Here is a 24,307-nt window from a genome sequence, read left to right as displayed (position 1 = left end):
CTGGTGTTAAAACAGTGGAAGTTAGTTTTCCGTGACAGACTGTCAACTAACATGCAACAACATCTAGGCTACTCATTCAAATACTTCAGATGGCTAAAACACTATTGCCGCGTTTTCGCATGAATTTACACACCCCTCTTTCTAGAACTAATTACCATTTCCAAGGCATATTGTGTATTTTAATGCCATTATTTTTAATTATTACACTATGATTGAAATTTTGGTCTAAAGTTTTTGAAAACTATATTAATGGGACTGTTTTGAAGTCTGTACTGCTGTACAATGCAAAAATAAGGTGACTTAGACTAAATAAAACCAGACATGATGTTTAATGCAGTGCTACAACTAATGATTATTTTCATTCTCAATTTATATGTCCATTATTTTTTCCATTGATTCAGTTAATAATATATAAAATGTCAGAAATCAGTGATAAATGTCATTCATCATTTTTTAGATTCCAATACCGTTTCAGCACTGGTCAAATATTAGTCTCTGCAAGCTGAATTTCATACCTTATTGTAATAAATGGACACATTTAAATGGGGGACAAAAACCATATGGTATGTCACTTTGGATAAAAGCATCTGCCAAATTATTCTGTGTTCTAAAGTACTTTTGCGCTTGTTTGAGTTCATGTTGCAGGTTTTTTTTAAGGGAAATTATGTGAATATAATAAGCCTTGTTGAATTCTTAGACAATTTTATTGATCTGAATGAATCCGTAAATACCCTATTGCAAGTATTTTATAACAATATGTTTTATTGTGATAGAAAAAGTATTAAGGATACAGAAAAGCAGATTAGACTTTAGAAGTCCCTCGGGAAATATAGTTCACCTTGTCCCAATGGTAATTTTAATTTGCCCTTAACTCCTGTTATGAGCAAGTCACAAACGGGACAAAGAACTGCCTGTTAAAGGAGGCCGCATTTCCAATATGTGGTGGGAGATCAAGCTGAAGCACGTCCAAGCTACATGTTTTGGACAATGGCTCCCACCCACTCCATGACGTGCTGGTGAAACACAAGACTCATCCCTCCTAAAAGTTAATCCTGCCTGTGGCCATCAAACTCTTTATTTCCTCCATCAGAATGTCTAACACACCTGACACATTGTGCAATATTATCTGTTTTAATAATAATGTGCAATATTCTTTGCTTCAATACTCTGGTTACTCCATCCTAATGCTGTAGTTTTCATGGATTGTATCCATTCCATGTCAACCCTACCCATAGACCCCCTTATTATTAATATTTTATTCAATTCACTACCGCTACTCATTACACTTTACTGTACATAACCACACTCCTTATATTTATGTTTTAGATTTCTATCCGTTCCATGTCAACTATATATTATATTTATATTTGAATATATTCTACTTTCTATTATTATTATGCAAGTGAGCAATTTGTAACTAATTCAATAAAGTATTTCTGTGTGATCTTTCTGAAGATGTACCTAGGAGGCAAAGTGAGGGCAAAATGTGCCCTATATGAGGCGTGAGTGCCCGCCTGAGAGACAATATTTAGGGCAAAGGCTAACCCAGAGCTACGGTATCCCATGATCCATTTCGAAAAGAATAGGTCCCAGTTATTTGTATCCAAAGGGGTTCTTGTAGCGCACCGGTGACAATTTTAACGCTAATTTAGCGTTACTTTTCCCCGTGTACCGTATTTAATGGGCTTTTATTTTGATAACCCACGGTATTATTAGACGCTGGTTTTATTTTTAAACGTGACTACAGGTGAGTGAATCCGCACATGACCGCTGCAGCTAATGTGAACTAGCAAGGCCACAGTATGTGTTAGCTAGCTTGAGCTAATTAGCTAGTTAACGTTAAACGTGGAGGACGTCCACTTTGAGATTTCGGGTGTCCCACCTGTTTAGTTTACAACGTTTGCAGTCTCTGGCGCTTTCCATGTTAAAAATGTAATAGTAGGATTAAATTCACTTTAACGTTACCCAGCTCAACCCTAAAAGACGTCAGCAATGTTTCCTTCGTCTTTAGTTAAACATCCTCTCTTGTCCACAGGTTCCTGTATATTTCAGGATGTCATACCCTCCTCCGCTCAACCGCCAGCAGATTGGCATCCCGCAGTTACCTCCCAGGATCCCGCCTCCTCAGTATGGGGGATTTGCCCAGGCTGTCCCGCCAGGTAAAGTTATTAAATAACTGTGTGGTCACATTAGCAGTAACCGCTGTCTGTTTATAAATCCCTTGTGTGGTTTTTGTGCTGTCAACAGCATGTTTGTTCTCTTGCATGTCAATAACTCAGGGCAGTTCTGTGAGAGTGAAAGAGCAGAAAGAAGGTGACTTTATGTCTGTAAGAAAGCTGGGCTAACACTTCGATATGATTTCAGACTAAAACAACCTTTAAGAAAAGAAGATACTGTCATCCAACATAGGTTTACTGTTGTTAAAGCTAGAGACGAAACGAGCAAATAAACCCAGAAGGTTTTAGTGATGGTGATGGAGAATTATACAGAAATGCCTATATATATTATAATTGTAAATAACATTAAACACGCAGTGGATTAAGTTATCATGTAACAATTTATACTTACAACATCAACAAATAGCAAGCCAGTTGCCAGTTTTTGTTCGGTAAACCTTGAGGATAAGTTCCTTGGGTAATCACATGCACAATGATGTCATATTGTCTGTGTTTGTGTGTAGTTGTATGCCTCAGTACTCAGTTTTATTGTTAATATATTTTGTTTGTATTTTCAGGTACTCCCATGATACCGGTTCATATGGGTGTAGTGGCCCCCACACCCACAGTGAGTTAGAAACTTGAGTTCCTACTGCAAGTTTGCTGCTCAACTGAGGCATTCTTGTAATATTTGCATATTATTTGCCTTTGTTGCTTTGTTGTTGCTTTAGATAATTGTAAATGTAATTTGATGTTGCAGGTTCTTGTCCCGACTACAATTGCTGTAGCACAGAAGCCGATGGCTCCAAAGAAGGAGCCTGGCAACATCAGAGCCGAGGACAGCGGTGGCCCCACCACCACTGTATTTGTAGGGAACATCTCTGAAAAGGCGTCTGACATGTTGGTCAGACAGCTTTTAGCGGTGAGTTGACCAAGTGTACCCACTCTGCCTGTTGTTATTCAGCAACTGTTCAAATGAAATTCAAGCCCAAGTGAATTTGAATGGTAAGATAACATGCTGCAACTGTGAACTGCTTAGGTATGTGAAAAACACTTATTGCAGTGTGTCCAAATTTAAACCTTCAACATATCATCAGGGTGTATCAACCCAGTTTTGCAGAAAAACACAAAGCCTGCATCACAGATTTTAATTATAATTGTTCATGGTTCACCCAGTAACGAATCTTTCAGGGATACACAGATACTGTTGTATCTACAAAACTTTCATTTTGGTGATTAATTGATCATTGATTAGACATTAGCATCTGTAATGTGAAACTTTAACTTGAAATAATTGTTTTTCTTTTCTGTTCTCTTTCGACCTAGAAATGTGGTATTGTCCTAAGCTGGAAAAGGGTCCAAGGTGCCTCTGGGAAACTTCAAGGTAAAAACAAAAATGGCAAAAAACATTTTAACAATCTTCTTTTGATTTGAATGCACGTTACTGTATGTGGCACAGTCCCGAGACTCTAAATACTACATTAGAAAGTCATGCTATTCTCCCCACTGTACTTTTTAGAGCATTGGATCACAATAATAGATAGATAGATAGATATGTAGGCTGTTTTGTCACCAATTTACAGAAAGATATTGTTTGAAATTGAATGTGAAATCAAATCCTTTTTCAAATTCAGTTTTTTTTCTCACTGCAAATATTTAAAGTTCTATGCAACTAACTTTCTTTCTGCTCTCAAATCCTGGAAGCTTTTGGGTTCTGTGAGTATAAGGAGCCTGAATCCACACTGCGGGCCCTCAGACTTCTGCATGAGTTGCTCTTAGGTGATAAGAAGCTGTTGGTCAAAGTAGATGCCAAGACCAAGGCCCAGCTAGATGAGTGGAAGGCCAAGAAGAGAAGTGCCAATGGGGTATGCTGTTCACCAGCTGAGTAACAGTAAAATTTCTGACCCGTTGGTTTTGTTAAATTGGGGTTCTAAGTTTTTATTTAAATTTTTTTCCATCTTTTAACATAGGGAGCCACTGGTGGGTCCAAGAACGGGGATGAAGATGAGGAGGAGGTTCTTGATGAAGAAACCCTGCGTCGGGACCAGGTTGTGAAAGGGGCAATAGACGTCCTCATCCGAGAGTATGCAAGTGAGCTCAATGCTCCCTCGCAGGACCCTGACAGTCAACCTCGCAACAAGAAGCGAAAAGAGAAGAAAGAGGAGGTATTGTTTGTACAATGTATTGAAGTTCTGTAATTTGTTGCTTATTTATAGTAACTGCTGAGTACTTAGTGTGTTTTCCCCATCTTTTTCTCTTTTGTGTAAGGAGGATATCAATGCTATGGAGATGGAAGATGACAAGAGAGACTTGATTTCCAGAGAGATCAGTAAATTCCGCGACACACACAAGGTAATGTATCAAACTACTGTTGTTACTCTGTAATTTAGGTTTTGGAGAAGAAATCCTCCACATTTGTAATTAGAAATTCCTCAACGGCAAATGGAGCTGCAATTTACATAATCTATGGAGGTAATTCCTCCATAAGACTGTTCTGTTACTGTCAACTATACTATAGAGGTAATATGTTAATATATTAAACATGAAAGGAATAGAAAGTAGTATATGTTGATTCAAATATTTTATAGTATCTATTACAGGCTTAACATATTAAAATACTACATCAACCACTCATTTGTAGTATCTGTCAGTATTTCCAAATTGGGCAAGAGTTACTATTATTCATAATACTGATTTGAGTCTAAAGGTTTCAGCTCTGCACAAGCTAAAGTCATCACACAGAGTGCATGGACACAATGTGAAATTCATCAAAAGCTAATCTATTGATTAAACCCCACCAATGTGGTAGAGTTCATTTGGTGACTAGAGCAAGATGAATCTCAGAATCTCAGCTTTGGAAAAAGTTGCGAGGATAGGATGTAAGTATGATCTTTCATTTCTTCTTTACTCATGTTGGGCGCTCCCTTCTGGAGGGTTTGCAGAGGGGCAACTGGCTCTCAGCTTACTACCATTATTTTTATTTGCATGTGAAGTCTGGGGAAACAAAGTTGCACTGGTGCTGGAACTGGGATGTACAAATTGCAAGTAGTGATGAAATGTAGCTTGTTGTACTTGCACTTAGGCAAGTTTTATAAAGCCGGGCAACTCAGTGAACCTCTGCAGGTCCTTAGATGATAAATGATGTGTTTTGAAGAACACACAGACTTAATGAGCCTAACCACTGCAGTAGTTTGAACTGCAGCCTGTAGTATTACTAAAGTAGGGAGCGCCTCTCCACAGCACTCTGTGGTCTGAAGACATACAAGGTAAGTCTTTGTATTTGTTTTTTCTCTCATTTTGTTTTCAAACACGTATTATTTTTCTTTTACCGTTCTGTGTTAGAGACTCTAACCACACCCCTTTAGCTAAACAATGAGATAACGATGTCAATTACATGTGAGTGTATTTGTGAATCCCATTGACATTATTTGTGGTTGAGTGAGGAGGACAAAGCTGCAGGGACAATCGCAATCTCAAACACTGCTACAGAGGTAGGCCATATTAGGATGAACACCAATTAGCTGCATTGTCAGTTGCTGTACAAAATAAGGTCCTGCACTTTGATATGTGAGTTTTGGAAGATGTAATAGACAACTAAAAGAGGCCAGAACATATGTACCAAAACGAAAATGAATAAGAACAGGATTATGTCAGATATAGAGTATAAAATGAGGTTCTTCTGTTCATTTCCATGCAACTTAATACAGGCCACTTCTGTGACAGTGTTTGAAATGTTGATTTAGTTATTTTCAAGTAGTATGTTTCACAAATAAGCCCTTTTTTTGTTAAATGGAATTTTAGAACAAGAGGTAAGTTGTAGGATGGAAAGAAGTTAGACAAGAGGATAATGCAATGAGAGCAGGGTAGTTTACTAACAACTTGTAAGGTACTGTGAATTGGCCAGATGTTACAAAGCTCTCCATCTGGATTACAAATGCTCATTTGTATCAAGTCAAGCTAAATTACAATGTAGATCATATTGCTCACATTTATCACTTAACAGCTATCAGACCCACTTTTTCAGCAGTGTTCTTTTACTATTGTAAACGAGTCAAAATGTACAGCACTAAACACTGACAGATATTAGACATTTATTAAATCCGATTGACAGTTTGAACTGTGGTGTGGCCCTGAGTCGGTTGAGTTTTTTTATACCATTTATTGGGTTGGAGAGGCCAAAGAGACACCTGAAAACAACCTACAGGTAAGACTGCTTCACTAATTTCCTTGTGGCAAAATGGAATATAGTGTCTGATTTGTTTTCTGAAGTTGTTGTTGATTTTATTTGTGTGGATGAACTATAATTAGATGAAATGCTTCACAGGTATCGTTTGGAAGTTTTTCCTGATTATTTTGACTTTACACTTGACCTGCTTTTCCTCCCACGCGTAGCCTGTAGGATGTGTAGGGGCAGAGAAGCGCTGAAACCATAGTTCATCACCTGTAAGTTGCACACCATTAGCTCCAAAACGGTCTCTAGAAAAATGCCATGATTTATGTCAACTACTTAAAAAGTGGAAAAATGATCAACATGTAGTGTTTATTTAGATATTTAGTGTATTCCAGATAAGCTGGCATAAATATAGTAATAAACACTATTGGAAATTTATCAAATCACAGAGGTGCAGTTTTTGCTGAGAGGGAATTGATTTTTGCAAGAGGTACCTGGTGCTGTACAGAATCTCTGGTGTCTGAAAGCATGTCTGGTCACCTTATTGTCTGATGAATCTCAGCAATTAAAGACATATTAGCATAATTAGGCAGCATCATTCCTCCCATTCCACAGCTTTAAATCATGTTATGCTGTAAACACATAAGAAAGCTGTACAGCATGCTCCCAGTTTCAGTGTCTGTCACTTTGCTGTATACAACACTCTCATCCTGCAGCATGGGAGCACTCGCACTGCTGCCCTGCATCTCAGATGACATGTAGAAAACACATGGGTGCTGATTATGTAATTCACTTAGTTGGGCCATTTGCCATGTTAAGCTTTAATCCACTTGGCACCCATAAGTAAGACCAAACCAGGGCATTATATAGCGGTGATCTTAAGGGTATAGTTAAAACTTAATGAACTTGTTGACCGAAGATGATTTGGCACTTGGTGAGTGTTTTATATTACCATACATGAGTAACCCTGTTTTGAATTAAACCCTTAAACCCAAGGCATGTGTAGAGCATTACCTTAATGTGTATTCAGACTGAAGATATTACAAAGTCAGTCAGTACCACTTGCACCCTATTTACGTGGTGGAGCTGTGGCATAACTAAACTCTCTCATGTCAAACATTATGTATTTTAATAGTATCTCTTGCAACGGGTCAAATCTAGTAGTTTTTTTATGATTTGAGTGCACATTGATTTGGAAAGTCGGCAGATATGGGTTTGACCAATAGGTATTTGCGTACAGCTGGAATGGTATTGGATTGGCCTCTTATTACATCAGAGCTTTATCTCAGATCACCATAGAGCATATAGTAACTGCAGAGGACACATTGTCCTGTTACATATGTGAGAAAAAATTCAATATTAGTGCATGTGATGAAAGTGGAGGGCTGAAAACTGGAGCCAGTACAGGAAATGATCTATGCACAACACATGGATGTAACAAAAATACAATAATGTAAATGTTTGGAGCTAAAAAGTGCTGATAAAACACCAGCAAAGTTTTAATGGTAGATGGCCGTAACACCTTCCTTAAGCACACATTACCTTAAATGTTTAGGCGTTTTTCTAGGTTGACGTGCAATTTATGGTTTTAAGTAAGTGTGTCCTGAATTGAGCAGTATCTACATTAAATCTGCTCAAGCAGTGGACCACTCTTCCTGGAGGAAACATCAGGGATAAGAGGACTTCCTCACTTGCAGCAGCCAGCCTCTCCAAGGCAATGATTCCTGGCAGTATGTGAGCATGTCTGGCCCAGGGAGTCAAAATCATTTTCAGTATCATGTGTGGATAACCTGTGTATTTATGTGCTTTAGTATGATCAGTGTTGAGAATCTAGTAACACATTTTTTCCCCTTTTCTTCCTGTTGGGCTCCTGTAGAAATTGGAGGAGGAAAAAGGAAAGAAAGAAAAAGAGCGACTGGAGATCGAGAGGGAAAGGAGAGAAAGGGACAAAGAGCGGGAGCGTGAGAGGGAACGCCGCGACCGCGAGAAAGAGAAGGAAAGGGAGAGAGAGAGGGACAAGGAGCGGGAAAGAGACAGAGATCGAGACCGCGAACGGGAGAGGGATCGTGAACGGGAGAGGACGAAGGAGCGAGAGAGGGAGAGGGAAAGGAGTCGAGACGTCAGTGAAGATCGCAGCAGATCGAGGTCAGTGGGGACGCCCAGTGATGTCATACTTGATGCTGAGTTGCCCTGATAGTCAAAGCAAATGACATGAGACACACAAAACATGTTCAAATGACATGCAAATGAATCCTACCTTTTTGTCTGCATCAGGGTTAAGTCGATCCTTTTTATGAAGCAACCCTGCTTCATAAAAAGGATCGACTTAACCCTGATGCAGTCTCACCTTTTTTTGATGATTGAAAGCTCTTGGGCATCTGTTAAATCGGTGCAGCAAATACCTGTAAATCAGTGTATAAGAGAACAAGGGTACTGGCTCATGCAAATATGATATAATGAAACCACTGTAGTAAAATGCAGCTTTGCTTTTGGCAGTTAGTGGTAGATAAGGCCGAATCAACATGACTGGCTAAAAGTGAAAGAAGTGCTTGCCTTTTTGTTACGTTCTTTACTTTTGTTTTTCTTCTCATTTCAATGTTAAGATCATTAAGATTGGTCTAACACCACTAACACATTGTCTTCTGCAGAGAGAGGACTAGAGATGATAAAAAACGAGACCGTGAAGAAGATGAGGAGGATGTGTACGAACGGAGGAGACTTGAGAGGAGGCTTAGAGACAAGGAGGCGGCTTACCAAGAAGTATGTGTATTATCTCTTTTTGATTGATGTAAACAGGTGTAAATAATTCCACAGAAATAATGAATTTAATGACACTTATTTATGCTGACTCACTAATGGTTGAGCTATTTCTCTGTCTTCTTAAAGCGTCTGAAAAACTGGGAGATTCGGGAGAGGAAGAAGGCTCGTGACTACAGCAAAGAAACGGAGAGGGACGACGAGAGGCGTCGTGAAATGGTATACATGAATGCATGCCACACCAGATCAAATTGTTAACAAATAATTATTGGTTTTAAACACTCTATAGTGTCATATGTGAGAATAACTTTATAGACTTATACAAATACAAACTGTGTTTAAATTCAGATGAAAGAAGCCAAAAGACTGAAAGAATTCCTTGAAGATTATGACGACGACCGAGACGATCCAAAATACTACAGGTGATTATCTTAATGCACATTTAAAAGTGTGAGGTACACTGTTTTTGCTTGTGTTTTGCATTTGCTTTACTTTTTTTTGCTTCTGGTTTTCATCCTCAGGGGCAGCGCTTTGCAGAAGCGACTTCGTGACCGGGAAAAGGAGACAGAATTGGATGAGCGAGACCGGAAGAGGGAGAAGGAGGAGCTGGAGGAGATCAGACAGAGGCTTCTAGCTGAAGGTCACCCTGACCCTGATGCCGAGATGCAGAGGGTGAGTCAATCATTGCAATTACATGCAGTTTAGTAACCCGGTTACGCTTGGCTTTCTCCAGATGGAGATGGTTTCTTAACCTGGTAGATTTCTCCAGGAGAACGGCGATTGCCACACATACAGGCAACTGGGTTTCTAATAAATTAAGTTTTCCTTTGTTTTCCTTATAATTAAAATAATTCCATCCAAAGTTGGACTAAAACTGAAATTAACACCTCTACAAGTTGAAATAAGTCTGTTTCCACCGCAGCATTTGAAGATTTGGTATATTCAAACTTGCGATGTTAGTCCTCTCACTGCTCTGATCCACACACAAGGTCATAAAACAGTCTAGAAGTAATAACTCAGTTTCCAAAGCTGAACATTTGACTTATTTGTTAAATTCAGACTTATTCACAAAGCTCCGCTCTGTTTGTGTGCCTGCCCGTCCTCAAAGTATGGTTGGGGGTAAGGGAGAAATCTTGACCCCGTAACTTGGTTTCTCTAAGTAACGTGGAACAGTGGAAGATTTTGGTCTTTTATCTCTGTTGCAGTGTTTGTTTGTTTTTTTTAATTTTGACTCACAATTTTTCTGTTTTTCTGTCCAAGCTGCAATGACGTTAGTGCATCTGTTATTAAAATGCCTGACGCACATGTAAATGTAAAGTGCAGAATGTGAGGTCCATGTGTCATGTCTGTGCTGCATAGATGGAGGAGGAGGCCGAGCGCAGACGGCAGCCTCCCCTGAAGCTTGAACCAGAGGAGGAGGTGAACCAGGAGAAGTCCCACAAGGATCGGGATCGGGAGAAGAGGGGGTCAGGAAGGCCAGCAGAGCCGATGCCTCGAGCGCCCCAGCCGCATTCGGATGATGATGACGTGGAAGGGGAGGAGGATGATTACCACGATGGTGAGGACTCGCAGGACGACAAGCCGCAACTGAAACCCATCATGCGACCAATCACTACGGCTCCTTCAGTGTCCTCTGCTAGTGGGAACGCGACTCCAAACACACCTGGCAATGAATCTCCCTGTGGCATCATCATTCCAGGCGAGAACACTCCTGAGGTCCAACCTCCTGAGGAACACCGGCCCAAGATTGGTCTGAGTCTCAAACTGGGTAAGTACAGTAACAAACTAAGGGCACAGAGTTCCTTTTTTTTTTTTTTAGCGTTGCTGCTTTGTGCCAGGGGAAAAACTGGTGATTTTCTTTTTCAGGTGCCACCAACAGTCCCAGCCAGCTCAACGTTGGAAAGCGAAAGAAGCTGGCAACCGTGGAAAGCGTTTTCAACAAGTTTGATGACGAGGAGGCGGATGAGCAGCCTCGCAAAAGGAAACTGGTTCCACTAGACTACGGTGATGACGATAAGAGCCTGGGGTTGGATGGGGCAGAGCTTTCAGGGGGCAAAGGCAACGTCAACACAGAGGAGAAACGCAAGCACATAAAGAGCCTTATTGAGAAGATCCCCACAGCCAGGCCTGAGCTGTTCTCCTACCCTCTGGACTGGACTATGGTCGATTCGGTAAAGAGTTTCTGGCTGTTTTTGAAAAAAACTTTGACCTTTTTAACATTATAAAAGAGTAGTATTTCAGTATTCTGTCCTGCTGCAGTAGGGAGTTCATCAGCTACATTTACATTTTCTGATTGTTCTTTCTGTAGACTCTGATGGACCGCCGCATTAAACCATGGATCAATAAGAAGATCATTGAATACATCGGCGAGGAGGAACCCACCTTGGTCGATTTTGTCTGTTCAAAGGTTCGTAGTTATTTCTCTTACTTGCGGAAACCATCCAATCAGCTATATTATTTTCAAGTTTCACACTGTTTATACCTGTGATTTAAAATGCTGGTTCCCATGAAAAATATGAACGTTTCCGAATGTGTTTATTAGTAATAGTGACAGATATTTATTATTTGTGTGTGTCTTTATTTTAACTGAATGTTTATTTCCCTTTTCTTCCCAGGTAATGGCACACAGCACCCCGCAGGGTATTCTTGATGATGTTGCTATGGTAAGTTGAACTTGATTCTGTTTTTGGGAAATCTGTTTAAATGGATGTTTTGTGGAGGTTCCCGGTTGTTTTTGTCGTGGAAATTATATTCCTGGTGAGGGGCTAGGCAAATAATTGAGTTACAACGAACCGTTGTCTTTGAAGAATTTATTTAACAAAAGAGAATAAACAGAGAAGTACTACAACAAAATCAGCTGGACCAGAGGTTCTGTCCCCTAAGACCGTCACTAACGTCTGGCCCAGAGCAAAGGGCTGCATGATCATTTACACAGTCTGAGCATCTATGTTTTGGGGAACAAAAGATCCTTGACTGGTCTCAGTCAAGAAAGGAGAAGAACAACTAGTGAGGAAAACAATCAACAACCCCATATCCCTGACCTAAACCCCACACATGTGGACAGACTAGACAAGGACAATAATAAAAAGGGATCAGGTTAAAGATTTAAAACAATATATGACATAATAAAGAAGAAAAATAGCACTCTTATTAAGTACTTGCAGAAAGGATTAAGTAAAGAATAAAACAATTTTCTGCCCTTACAGTTTTAACCTGATAAGATCACTGGTTGAACTTAATTTTAATTCAGACCTCTTTATTTGGGCTATAATAGCTGATTTATATCAAACACACTGACAAAATATAATATAGTTTAGTTCAAGCCATTAGTCGACTAGTATTCGCAGTTTATAATGTTCATTTAATTATTGAACTATATATTGTTTCGCCAAAATGTGTAGTGATGAATGTGTTTGAGTTATTTTATCTTTTGACTTTGGGCTCAACTCAAGCTGCCCTTTGGGCGGAGTCCAGAACTATGACAGAAGCAGAAGTAAGGCATGCCTGGCTCGTCCGTTTGCAAAAGTACACACTGTTAACTCTGATTCAAACCTGCCTTGATGCATTTTATCTCCCAAGATTTTCTTGTCAAATCCTATAGTTTAAGAATAAAGGTCTCTGGACTCTAATAATTTTTCATTGTCTTCAGTGACATGTTTATGACTGAGATTTCACACCTGCCAGCAGCATGGCTCTAAGGTTGACAGTGTTGGTCGGTCTGTCTGGCAGTCGGTCGTACCACTACTTTAACCCAGACTGAAATATCTCAACAACAAATGGATGGATTGCCAGGACATGTTGTCATTAGTCGTGGCATTCATGTCCTCCAGACGATGTATCCTAATGACCTTGGTGATCCCCTGATGTTGTATTTGTCTCAACAACCACTGAATGGATTGACATGAAATTTGGTACAGACATTCGTGTCACCCTCAGGATGTATTGAAATCACACTTGATTGTGATCTCTTAACTTATTCTCCAGTAGCATCATCAGGTCAAGATTTTAATTTTTAGAATACTTTGGTTTCTGACCAAATACCTGCAAAACTAATGACATTCCTATTTGGAATTAAGTTTGTCTAACCAACCTGTTTGTGTTTAGGTTCTCGATGAAGAAGCAGAAGTCTTCATAGTAAAAATGTGGAGGCTGTTGATATACGAAACGGAGGCAAAGAAGATCGGACTGGTGAAATAAAGACCATGTGTCTCTGTCTGACTTCCTTAGCTCACAGCTCTGCTACCTACAGTTTTCTGGTCCTGCAGACTGTAAACATGTGTCTGTATACCCCCTCCATTCCATCAGCAAGGAGCTGCTGCCTTGTATGTGTGTGTGTGTTTGGAAGAGAAAGTCTGTGAATAGAAAGGGTTTGCACAAACATACTGCATGATAAAACTTTGGTTGTATTTTTTCCCTTTGTTGATGCTGTTGAGGCAGAAGACAAGTCTCGTTTCACCCATCTGTTCTCCAATATGTTGGACACATTCAGCTTTAATTTACTGTTGTCATGTTAAGGCACTGCTCCATTGTGTGAACTAATAAATATGCTTTTTTTTAGAAAAAATCTTTGTCTTTCCTTAATGTGTTGTGTAAATATTTTGTTTCTCTTTATTTGGCTAGTTTTAAATGCAGTTATGCTTGAATTTCTTTGTTATATTCCTCCTCCACTTTTGGTGTTTATGTTCTTCAAAATGGGTGGTTTTTGGTTCTTTGTAATTACAATATCACAAAACCCCCTCTCAAATGATCAAACATCATCATCAACATTCAATACAAAAATAAATGTACTTTTGTAAAACAATATAATTATTCACATACCACATTCATTTAGTTTGACAAAAACACAATTTGTTTTATTGTATTTAAAAATGACTTAATACACTAAAATTCTATTATGACCTCAAATATACAAAACTGTATATTAACTTTATTCATTGAATATTTACAAACTTTTTATTTATCTAGCAGTTTTGTAAAGTTCAATAACTTTACTCGGCTCCAGTTAACCCAGTTCAATTAAATCTTATATAGAATAATAAGTAATAATGTTATAATTTAAAGTTTTGCATAGTTGATACAAATATTTAATTTATTTAAATGTGCTAATATTTAGGATATTACAAATTAAATATACATTAATTAGGAAAAACAATTTAGCAAATCTTCCCAACAGAATCTATAAGTAGACAAAACTTCTTTCAGACCGCCATGAAGAGAAACAATAGGACACACCGACTGTTTTAAAAAGAAAGCACAAAAATATGATAGAAGAGTTGAATAAATTCATTTTTACAGGCCTCCTCTGAACTATGTGTGGCTGGAGGAGCTACTTGGACTCCTGTTTCTAAATGCCTACAGCCCTGCTTGTCTGTTGTTTGTGTTGTTCTTTACACCTGTCATTGTTTACTATTTTTAAGTACTTTTTATTCCATTAAAAAAAAAAAAATCAGATTACTTCCTCCTCCAACAAGTCCCGCGGAGACGTGGCAGGTTAAAAAGGTGACTTGTGACCCGGAAGCGCTATTTCCATCAGCAACAAACAGGAGGATGTTCTATTAGCCAGCTTTGTTAGCCGCTAACCGAGTCGGGCAGCTGCAATATTGTTGTTGACAGGTGAATGTGGAGGAAACGATGCGGCGAATCGGATGTTTGCAAGTGAACGTTACCGTGTCAGGATTTCTCATTTGCGGATTTTGAGAGTCGTGTTATTACCGACGCTAGTTAGCTTAGCTTTGCTAACGTTGTCGAGGCCAGTGGGCTGCAGCGTCTCTTGTTTAGTTAACGTGGATGTTGGGCAGCGAGCTGAACTGCTGCCAAAAAGAGGGACGCGACGTTTATTAAATTAACACCCACTGTCGTTCACCAACATTTGTAGCTCGGCGCATGCATTTAAATTTGACGCGCACAAATAAAAAGTCTGTGTTAAAGTGGAGGTTGGTTTTTAGCAGTGCGTTAGATTAGCCGAAAAGAAAAGTGCAGTCATGGACGATTTTAGCTCGATCAGCTTGCTGTCTCTTGCGATGTTGGTTGGATGTTATGTGGCAGGGACGATACCTTTAGCAGTCAACTTTTCAGAGGTAAGTTTATGGCATGCAAAGCTTTGAAAATATTCTTCCTGAAATCATGCACAATTAGGCTAACTTTGGCACAGGCTACGTTTCCAAATTTACAGAGGTAAAAGTTCATCTCAGTGCATTTAAATCACAAGCACTGATTGCATTGTAATCTCTGTAATGTTATCAGACAATGAATTCTACATCTTGCGCATTAAAAACAAAGAGCACACTTGTGCTAAATATTTGTCTGTGACTCTTGTTTCTCCAGGAAAAGCTGAAACTGATCACAGTGCTTGGAGCAGGGCTGCTGTGTGGCACTGCACTGGCTGTCATCATCCCTGAGGGGGTTCACGCACTTTATGAAGAAATCCTTGAAGGTAGAGGTCATTAAAACTGGTTTCCAAGTGTATTTCCTTAAGGACTAACCAGAATTTCTTCTCCGAACTCCCTTGGATGAAGGCAAAGATGCATCTCCTTTATGCTTAAACCAGTAAAAACAGCTGTGACAGTTATTTTAATGATAGGTGAATCATTTGCATTTTTAAAAATCTTAAACATCAGAAAACAGTGAATAATGACTGTCACACTTTTATAGAGTCCAAGGGAACATCCTCAAATTGCTTTTTTGTGTGACCAACAGTCCAAAATGCAAAGGAATGATTCATAGAACTGCAACGATTAGTAGATTAATCGATCAAAGAAAATTGTCAACTATTTTGATAAGTTTTAGCAAAAATGTTTGTTTATTTGACAGGGACAATGCACAACATATATGTACTGTACCAGATATAGCTAAAAGCTAATTCCCATCTGCAGTCACTGTAAAACATTTGCTGGTTTTATCTTCTTAAATGTACGAATTTGCTGCTATTCTTTGTCATTTATGATAGTAAATAAAGAGTCTGAGGAAAATTTTGATGAGCATTTATCAACATTTTTTGACATTAGATATAGATTAAACGATTAACCGTGAAAATAATAGGTAGTTTAATAAAAATAATTGTTAGCTGCAGCCCTAATGATGCAGACTAAATGTATGCTGCAACCAGAGAATCTTTGGCTTTGTATATTGAAATGGGCAATTCGTTGATTGTCTAATGTTTTTTTGTTCTTATTACTTTTCTCAGTTGACTAATTCATAAATTGACAAATCATTTACTCAATAAAATTTAAGCTAACTTTATTCCACAAGGATAATTGACTTAGTGTCAGTACTGCCAGGTAGGCCTGGGAACAAAACAATGAGACAATTCTATTTATCTGTAATCGCAGTCTGAGCTGTCTAAATTTTACTTAGAAAGCTGGTAGACTAATTTATTATCTTGCGAGCCTGTTCATCTGGTTCCAGATAGCGTCACAATAATACCGAAGGCATCTCTTGAAAACAGCTCTAAATGTCAGCCTGTTGAGTTATACCGTAAGTCTCAAACAATATGTGGAATCGTTTTGTACTTTGATGGTTTCAGCATTGGTGTGTGGTTCTTGTCCTCTAAAGCTTTGTGCTTAAAGTTATTTGAGGTCGGTAGTCCTGGTGGCCTCGAGGTTAAAGACCATATCATCCAAATGTTCTTCATTCATTTCCTGTCAGTTGTCTGCTGTATGTTAACTGAGAAAGGCAAAAACATGTCAGTGTTTCCCATACAGACTTTACTTGTCGCGCCGCCAAGTAAATAATAGTCCCACCTATAAAGCAGACTCATTCAGGAGTGCTCCAGGCCACAAGATGTAATAAGTATATAGACAACTAATATACAAATGTTTGCCTGTGTAACGGTATCTTTTTCAAACAGAGAAAAGTTCTGTAAAGTACAACCAGTTGACGTCTGTTTCTCTTATGTCACAAACATTGTCAAACACAGATATTTGGATAGACTCATACTCAGGACAATGCTACATGGGTGTGTGTGATGGTCATGGTGATCAGATGTCTTATGGTGTTTTCACCAGTCCGTCGGCCTCTTTCTGTCCTCTCCTGCAGGTGGACACCACAGCCATGGCCAGGTTGGAGTCGTGGAAGTGTCTGAGCCAAAGGCTGAAGTAGACGCAGCCCTGAGTGCCAGTGGGAAAAATGAGCACAGTCACGAGCAGCTTCATGCCTGCATTGGAGTGTCTCTGGTCCTGGGCTTCGTCTTTATGCTACTGGTGGATCAGATAGGCAGTTCTCATGTGCACAACACTGAAGGTCAGTTAAACGGGAGACTGCAAAAGATTAAAGCATCCAACGCACTTGTTTCTTAGAAACTATCTGTACACAGGTCCATAATGTCTAGAGACCAAGTTTGTGAATATAAGGTTTGGTGACAGCAGCTTATGTTCTCTGGAAGAAAATTATTTTGTTGAGTTACACCCAAAACACCCCCAAATGGCTCAACTGCTAATTCTGTTTTCCCAGATGCACCCACGCTCGGCACCCAACACTTTTAGAGCTTCTTGTATGAGCAGCTAATGCTCTGCAAACTGTTTAGCAAAGTCTGCCAACAAGTGATGCCACACAGTTCTTGCTCACTGTGGGAGATGCTGTTCAGTCATTCTCACTTGATTTTACCTTTTTATATAACATAAAAAAAATCATTGCAAAATGTTTCTGGTTATTTTTGTCTCGTTTAGATCCAGAGTCAGCCAGGGTCAACTCAAAAATCACCACCACCCTGGGTCTTGTGGTCCACGCTGCAGGTAGGCTTGTATTTGAATAGTCATGGTCTCATGCCTTATAGTGATGGTACAAGATAAGACTTTTGTTATTAGTCTAAATAACAATTTCATGCTTGTGTTTGACTTTGTGTAAACATTTACTGACATTTCTCTTGTACTTGTTTACTGTTATTCTCTGCTATACCTGAATGTTCTTGTTTAATCCCATTGAGTTTCAGAATTGCTGTTATTTAGAAAATAAAACAAATGTTGTTATTTAAAGCGTCTGAGCAGTTTTTGTCTTTTTCTTTGTCAGAACTTTGTTAATGACTTTGTACTAATGACCAAATATTAAAAGTATCTCAGTAGCTCTATCTCTCTGTCTCTCTATCTTCAGCTGATGGGGTGGCACTAGGAGCCGCTGCCTCAACCTCTCAGACAAGCGTTCAGCTCATTGTCTTTGTAGCTATTATGCTACATAAGGTAATAATAGTTCATATCTTTACAAAAAAAAAGTCATTTGAAAATGTTTTAGGAAATGGTGATTGGCACTTTGTTCTGATATTGTATAGGCCAAGTGAGTAATCAATATTATTGTAAATGTGAACTACTGCTCTGTTGTCTGCAGGCACCAGCAGCGTTCGGCTTGGTATCGTTCCTGATGCATGCTGGTCTTGAGAGGAACCGCATCCGCAAACATCTCCTGGTCTTTGCCCTGGCAGCTCCTGTCCTTGCCATGCTCACCTTTTTAGGCCTCAGTCAGGTAAATATCGCAATGTGTTGTGTGTTTTTGGAGCTTCATGGTGGGACTTTGAATCCGTACTTAAATATGATATGAATCTTTTTTTATTAATATATATTTGTGGAGGGTTTTGGTTTTTGAACCATTCACTCAATTCTTTCAGTGCCACCAAATGCAACTCCTTGTGTTCCTTGCAAATCTCTTCTTGAGGCAGGAAGTGTATTTCTTGTCTGGTGTTAAAGATCTATTTACTTAGAGTACCCAGCCTAATGCAAACCACCTTTCATCGTCTTAGAAATAAATATAAATAATTAAAAAGAAAATGCCCCAGTCAAATAGCAGTCAGGGTTTTGTCTTTTAGGAAATTGTTATGGCTGGTTAGTCTTTGAGACTACATGAAACGTTTAACTGACATGTGTTGGATAAGATGGACGGTTAGCCATAAAAAAAATCACAAAAAATGACATGCCGTAACAAATAATTTTCATCAAAAGTTGAGCCATCAGAACAAATGGTTCTCTATGCAATTAAATAGAAACTACAACAGATGGGAGAAGCATCCCGTTGAGACCCTCCATGCAGAATTCTGCAGAAACATCCTACACATTCAAAGAAAGTCCGCTACAAATGCATGTAGGGCAGACTCACTGATAATACCCATAAAAGAGCACGATACTTTCTGATGCACCTCAGATCAAGTCCCCAAGACTCCTTTGAATTCAAGACTCTTTAAAACCCAAGAGCTGAACCCTGAAAAGAGTCCCTTATGCCAGCTAGTCCTGAGATGAACAAATCCTGCAACATGTCACACACACTTTTCTCAAGCCAGCCTTGCTTTAAAAACATCAGTTAGAGTAAACCAAATGATCACTCAAAGGAAAAAATACTATTTGGAACATTGGGAGGAAGAGACAAAAAAACAACACAAACTAGATTGTTATCTGGCCCTAAACATGAGGATTATGAAATATCTCTCTACTGTCAGAGATATCAAGCAGAGGAAGCTTCTTACCAAGTACAGACTCGGTGACCCTTGCTATTGATAAAGGGAGACATAAAAAGGCCTGGTTACCAAGAGAATATAGAGTCTGTGAGCGCTGTACGACAGGTGACGTGGAGACAGAGACCCATTTGCTCCTGAAATGTCATGAATAAAAGCAGAGCAATATATTAAGAAATTCCATCTAATAATACCAGATTTCAAAGAATTTCAAGATAAGAATAAATTAAAAATAATCCTAGGAGAAGGATATCTTGTGTCCCCTGTGTCACAACCTGAGGGACAGCGAGTGACTCAGTGAACTGTTGCACGAAGCGTTCGCTGCATGGCAGGTTACATTTAGTTCATTCTTGTTTGTTGTTTACATTATCTGCAATTCTTATTTTTTGTTGTAACCTATAATTGCTAAACTGAATGGTCATGATTGCATTAATTCTTATGTTATATACAAAATGTAAACTTTGTGATTTTTGCCACAAACCGCTTTAGCAACATTGTTTAACTGAAACATTCATGAAATAAAGCATATTGAACTAAAAAAAACTGTTTTTCTTTTCCAGAACACACATTTAGACATTTTGCCTGACAGTGTTTTTGTTTTGCTCCCCTCCTCAGAGCAGCAAGGAGGCACTGTCAGACATCAACGCCACTGGTGTCGCCATGCTTTTCTCTGCTGGCACCTTCCTCTACGTGGCCACTGTCCACGTCCTCCCTGAGGTAGGAGGTGGTGGCCACAGCCACGCTCCCAGCGGAGGCAACGGAGGCAACGGTGGCAAAGGACTGAGCAAGGTGGAGGTGGGAGCCCTGGTACTGGGCTGCCTCATTCCTCTGGTGCTGTCCGTTGGTCACCACCATTAGACCCAGCCCTCATAACTGACTTTTAAGGCGGGTGTACAGGGGAATGAAGTGAAAACGGAGATCCCAAATGTTGTGGGTCTAAATGTCTTATTGCTTGTTGTCTCCTGATGGACCTCGTGGACCAGACTGGTGCTCATTGCGGGGACATCTTATGACTCGAAAAATGACCTTGAATAAGAAAATGAATGATCAGAGTTGCTACAGTGACAACCAAGGCACACGAGTATGTTTGTTTGTTTTCTATTTTTTTTTCTGATGACGAAACATCTTACAACTATTGTATGTGTCCATTTATTCCACCAGAAATCTGTTTTTAAGAGAGGCCCAAGCCGAACCCTTTAGCTCTGTTTATTTTCAGTGTTGCATTATTGTGCTTGTCCAAAGTGAAAGAATTGATCCTGATTTCATTAGTAATGTTTTACTAATGGCAGTTGCACAGTGAGATTTGGAAGCCTGTGATATCGAAAAAACAAACTCTCTTTTTTTATATATAATTGTACAGAGTGTAAGTCTCTTTAGCAACAATCCAGATTAATTTGAACCTGATTTTCAAGTGCCATATTAGGAACAGATACCTGACAAGACGGCGCCGTAAGGACGTTCCAATTTGTAGAAAATATTCCTGGCTTATTTTCCTAACGGAGATCTTTTTCTCGCAGCCAACGATGAAGCAGGATGAGTGATCAGCCCGAATAACCAGCCAGATGCTCGTAACAGTGTTTGCTTTGGCTAGTAAGTTTATCTACAAAGTGGAGGTTTGTCTTGGTAAAAAAAAAATGACGAGCAGTTTCTTGGCCTGATTGGAAACCTATTTATGATGAATACTGCAGGTGTGTGTCTCCTTTTTTAAAACTACATGTTTCATGGACTGATCTGCTGAAACGCGAATCCTGCGTAAGGAAAAGACACAACCAGCCTTGATGTATCACAACCTGAACTATCACTTTTATTTTATCTGTTTAGTTTCTGGATTTATATCTGTTCTGCTTCACTTGGAGAGTAATTATAAATAGAGGTTGCAGGAAAAAAACTGTATAGAATTGTCTTAAGTGATTGTATAGAGTGTTAGCGCTTATTCAGAAGTGGAGGTTACTTCAGCAGCTCTGAGTGAATTTGCCTCACAGAGGGCCTTTACTGTATGAAAACATCTAGGGACCATCGGCTCAGGAGAACAGACATGTTGCAGCCCCAGCGATTAGAATTTTGAACAAATGTTTATTTTTAGCGTTCAAGTTGATTTACCCCTCGTTAATTAATCACACTTGAGCAATAATCGTACACATGAAATTGGGGCAATGCCACTTCTTCCTCAGGAGTGCAGCAGTGTCTGAAATGGTTACAGAGGGTTTGCCTTCATCTTCAAAGGGTTTGTTATGTCATGTCGAAACTCTTGAACGCAGCCCTGCTCTGACACCCCTGTTTCTGCCTCAGTACCATTAAAACAGTAACAGGTTGATGCATTAAAATGGAAGTAGGATGCTCCCTCTCTTATCGGGGCACATGGATATTGTGAGTGTTACTGTATCACTGCCTGCTCACAGCAGTGTGCATGTATATGTATGTATGTGTGCTGTACAGAGTAACTTCTTCCTTCCACATCATCATGATCTCTTGTGTGAGATGGAACTGCTTACTCGCAAATACAATTTCTTTTTTTAATTGGACATTTTGGACATTGATGGACTGTTCTTTGCAGTACTGACACATGAGGCGACAGACTGTCTGAGGAGTCTCTGTTTTATGTATGAACGATTTTACACACACACTTGTCAATTAATTCCAGTTACATGGCGGGAAGAAACCCACTGTGATGTTTTAGGCTTTCTTTCATGACAGGGAGGGGTTGTTCGCTTGCAGACCAGCAGCTGCATGATCTTTTTATGGGACACTGTGTGTACTAAAGGATACCCCCCCTCCAGGCAGGTGGGAGGACAGGCCCGTTATGCCACCGTCATCCTTCTAAACAATGTTGCATCAGAATCCCTGCTGAGATTTGGCATTTAGTGTAGTTTTTTAAAAATTAATTCATCGTCTGCTGATGTATGTGTTTAGGGCTGCAACTAACAGATTATTTTCATTATCTGTTAATCTGTTGATTATTTTCTCGTTTAATCGTTTGGTCTAAAAAAAAAAAAAAAAAAATTGGGGAAAATGTTCCCAGAATCCAAGAGTGATGTCTTCAAATGCTGTTCTTTGTTTAACCAAGTGTCCAAAAACTAAATTATACCCAGTTTACTATCATAGAACGCAAAAAAAACAAGAGAGATTTGAGGCACAAACCATAGCATTTTAGCTTTAAACATTACTTAAACGATTATCAAAATTGTTGTAGATTAATCTTCGGTCACTGGCGACCTGTCCAGGGTGTACCCCGCCTTGCGCCCGATGTCAGCTGGGATTGGCTCCAGCCCCCGCGACCCTGTACGCAGGATAAGCGGTTGACGATGGATGGATGGATTAATCTTCGGTCGATAAACCCATACTATTTAGTGTGTCCCAATACATAGAATGTCAAATGCATTATGCCAAAAATACCAGGACGTCCTACTGCAGCTGGTTGCATTTTGCGGCATGCAAGCGAGCATGCTTTTCTGAATATTCTGACCCACAATCCTCTGCGCAGCATGAGTATGAGCAAGATTCAAGGCACAATGTTAGGATGTAGAAGTATCTCCCAGTTGTGTGCATACTGCATGCAACAGTATGTACTTCGTAGGGGCAGCACTAAAAGTACAAAGAAAAAGTATGTGAATTTTAAAGCAAACTGTGTTTAAAATAGGACTTGATTTGAGTGTTGTTAAACTCTGACTGGTGCATGGAAGTATGTGACAATGCCTTTTTCCTGTTGAGCCCCGCCAGCTTGAAACCAGTGAGAGGAGTGCAGAAAAAAACAGACATCTAATGAAATTACCACAATGGTTTTGTTCATGTTGGACCGCGTCATGCAAAATTAGACACCGATTGAGAAAATAGGTATTTAAGGCCTGAAGAACGACGGAAGTAGTTAGAAAAGTAAAATTAAATTAAAATCAAAATTTAGTTTAGCAGGTTATTTATGTATTGTAAGCTTATCAGTGGCTAGCTATATTTGAGAGACATGCTGGTCTCATATCAATGTCCTGTGAAAACGATGTTTCTCCTAATTTGGTGGTGATTATATTTTGCTGACACGTGCGAAGAACGTTATACTACATCTTTATAGGAAAGGTTCTCATTTTTTTCTGGCTTAAGAGAATACACATACCATTATTGGTTACTGTAATTGTTCCTTCTCTCCATACTGGCAGTGGAAAAAAATCCTTCATAATGTGATAAGGGACAAAATCCTTGTTCTGCAAAAAAAAAAAAAGAGAGCCAAAAGAGCCAAAGCCAAATGAAGCATCAGGAGTGTGATGCAGTAGACAACCCAAGTGGGTCTCTTCCAGAGTTAGTATTTTTACTACAAAATTGTTTTATTGTGCCATCAACAGATTTTAAACATTTAGAAGATACTAACCTGACTCGTCCAACTTGGACTACTAAAGCCTCATATTAGCTTTGGCTGAACTTTTGAATGTAGCTTTACACTGAACGACTGTATGTTCTGCCCCCATGTGTTAGACTGGAATTGGGAAGGGATAACTTCATGGGCATTATGGACAGAAGGATTGATTACAGCGAGCAATACATTTTGCAGTGTACAATGGGTACCTGACCATTTTAAGAGAAACTTGGAAAAAAATGTGATCCTTTTAAGTTAAATAAACCTTTTAAACCCAAAAGTATAATCCGAAAAGTGCATTGATACAAAACTGAAAACACAGTCTGTAGCTCATGTGAAGTTGACATTTGGAGTTTTCACAGGACAGCAAAATGATTAAATATGGTTTAGTCTACAATGACGCAGGACAGAAATAATGTTCATGATGTTTAGTCATTCAAAGAACATCCTTCATC

General features: G+C 39.3%; 2 protein-coding genes across 3 annotated transcripts; both read left to right on the top strand.

The window, feature by feature from the left end:
* The first annotated feature begins 1,559 nt into the window (after positions 1-1,559).
* rbm25a (RNA binding motif protein 25a) lies at positions 1,560-13,648 on the top strand. 2 transcript variants are annotated; one of them, XM_046062300.1, is made up of 18 exons: positions 1,560-1,747; positions 2,036-2,159; positions 2,735-2,784; positions 2,917-3,078; positions 3,483-3,540; positions 3,861-4,021; positions 4,127-4,321; positions 4,428-4,508; positions 8,204-8,472; positions 8,976-9,087; positions 9,214-9,303; positions 9,433-9,506; positions 9,606-9,756; positions 10,444-10,852; positions 10,951-11,255; positions 11,393-11,491; positions 11,700-11,747; positions 13,189-13,648. In XM_046062300.1, exons 2-18 carry the CDS (start codon positions 2,054-2,056, stop codon positions 13,279-13,281), a joined length of 2,463 nt encoding a protein of 820 aa, XP_045918256.1. In that variant the 5' UTR covers positions 1,560-1,747; positions 2,036-2,053; the 3' UTR covers positions 13,282-13,648. The 2 variants fall into 2 exon arrangements, with proteins under 2 accessions (XP_045918256.1, XP_045918255.1); XM_046062299.1 differs by having other exon boundaries at positions 4,425-4,508.
* Positions 13,649-14,609: 961 nt separating this feature from the next.
* Positions 14,610-22,035, top strand: slc39a9 (solute carrier family 39 member 9). Its single transcript, XM_046062346.1, has 7 exons — positions 14,610-15,161; positions 15,409-15,517; positions 17,119-17,322; positions 17,748-17,813; positions 18,169-18,254; positions 18,400-18,534; positions 20,129-22,035. The coding sequence occupies exons 1-7, from the start codon at positions 15,066-15,068 to the stop codon at positions 20,369-20,371; spliced, it is 939 nt and encodes a 312-aa protein (XP_045918302.1). The 5' UTR covers positions 14,610-15,065; the 3' UTR covers positions 20,372-22,035.
* The last annotated feature ends 2,272 nt before the right edge of the window (positions 22,036-24,307 follow it).

Source organism: Micropterus dolomieu, linkage group LG11 (genome assembly GCF_021292245.1).
Source record: "Micropterus dolomieu isolate WLL.071019.BEF.003 ecotype Adirondacks linkage group LG11, ASM2129224v1, whole genome shotgun sequence".
Lineage (NCBI taxonomy): Eukaryota > Metazoa > Chordata > Actinopteri > Centrarchiformes > Centrarchidae > Micropterus > Micropterus dolomieu.
The sequence above is the reverse complement of the archived record's forward strand: the minus strand, read 5'-3'. Positions and strand labels throughout refer to the sequence as shown.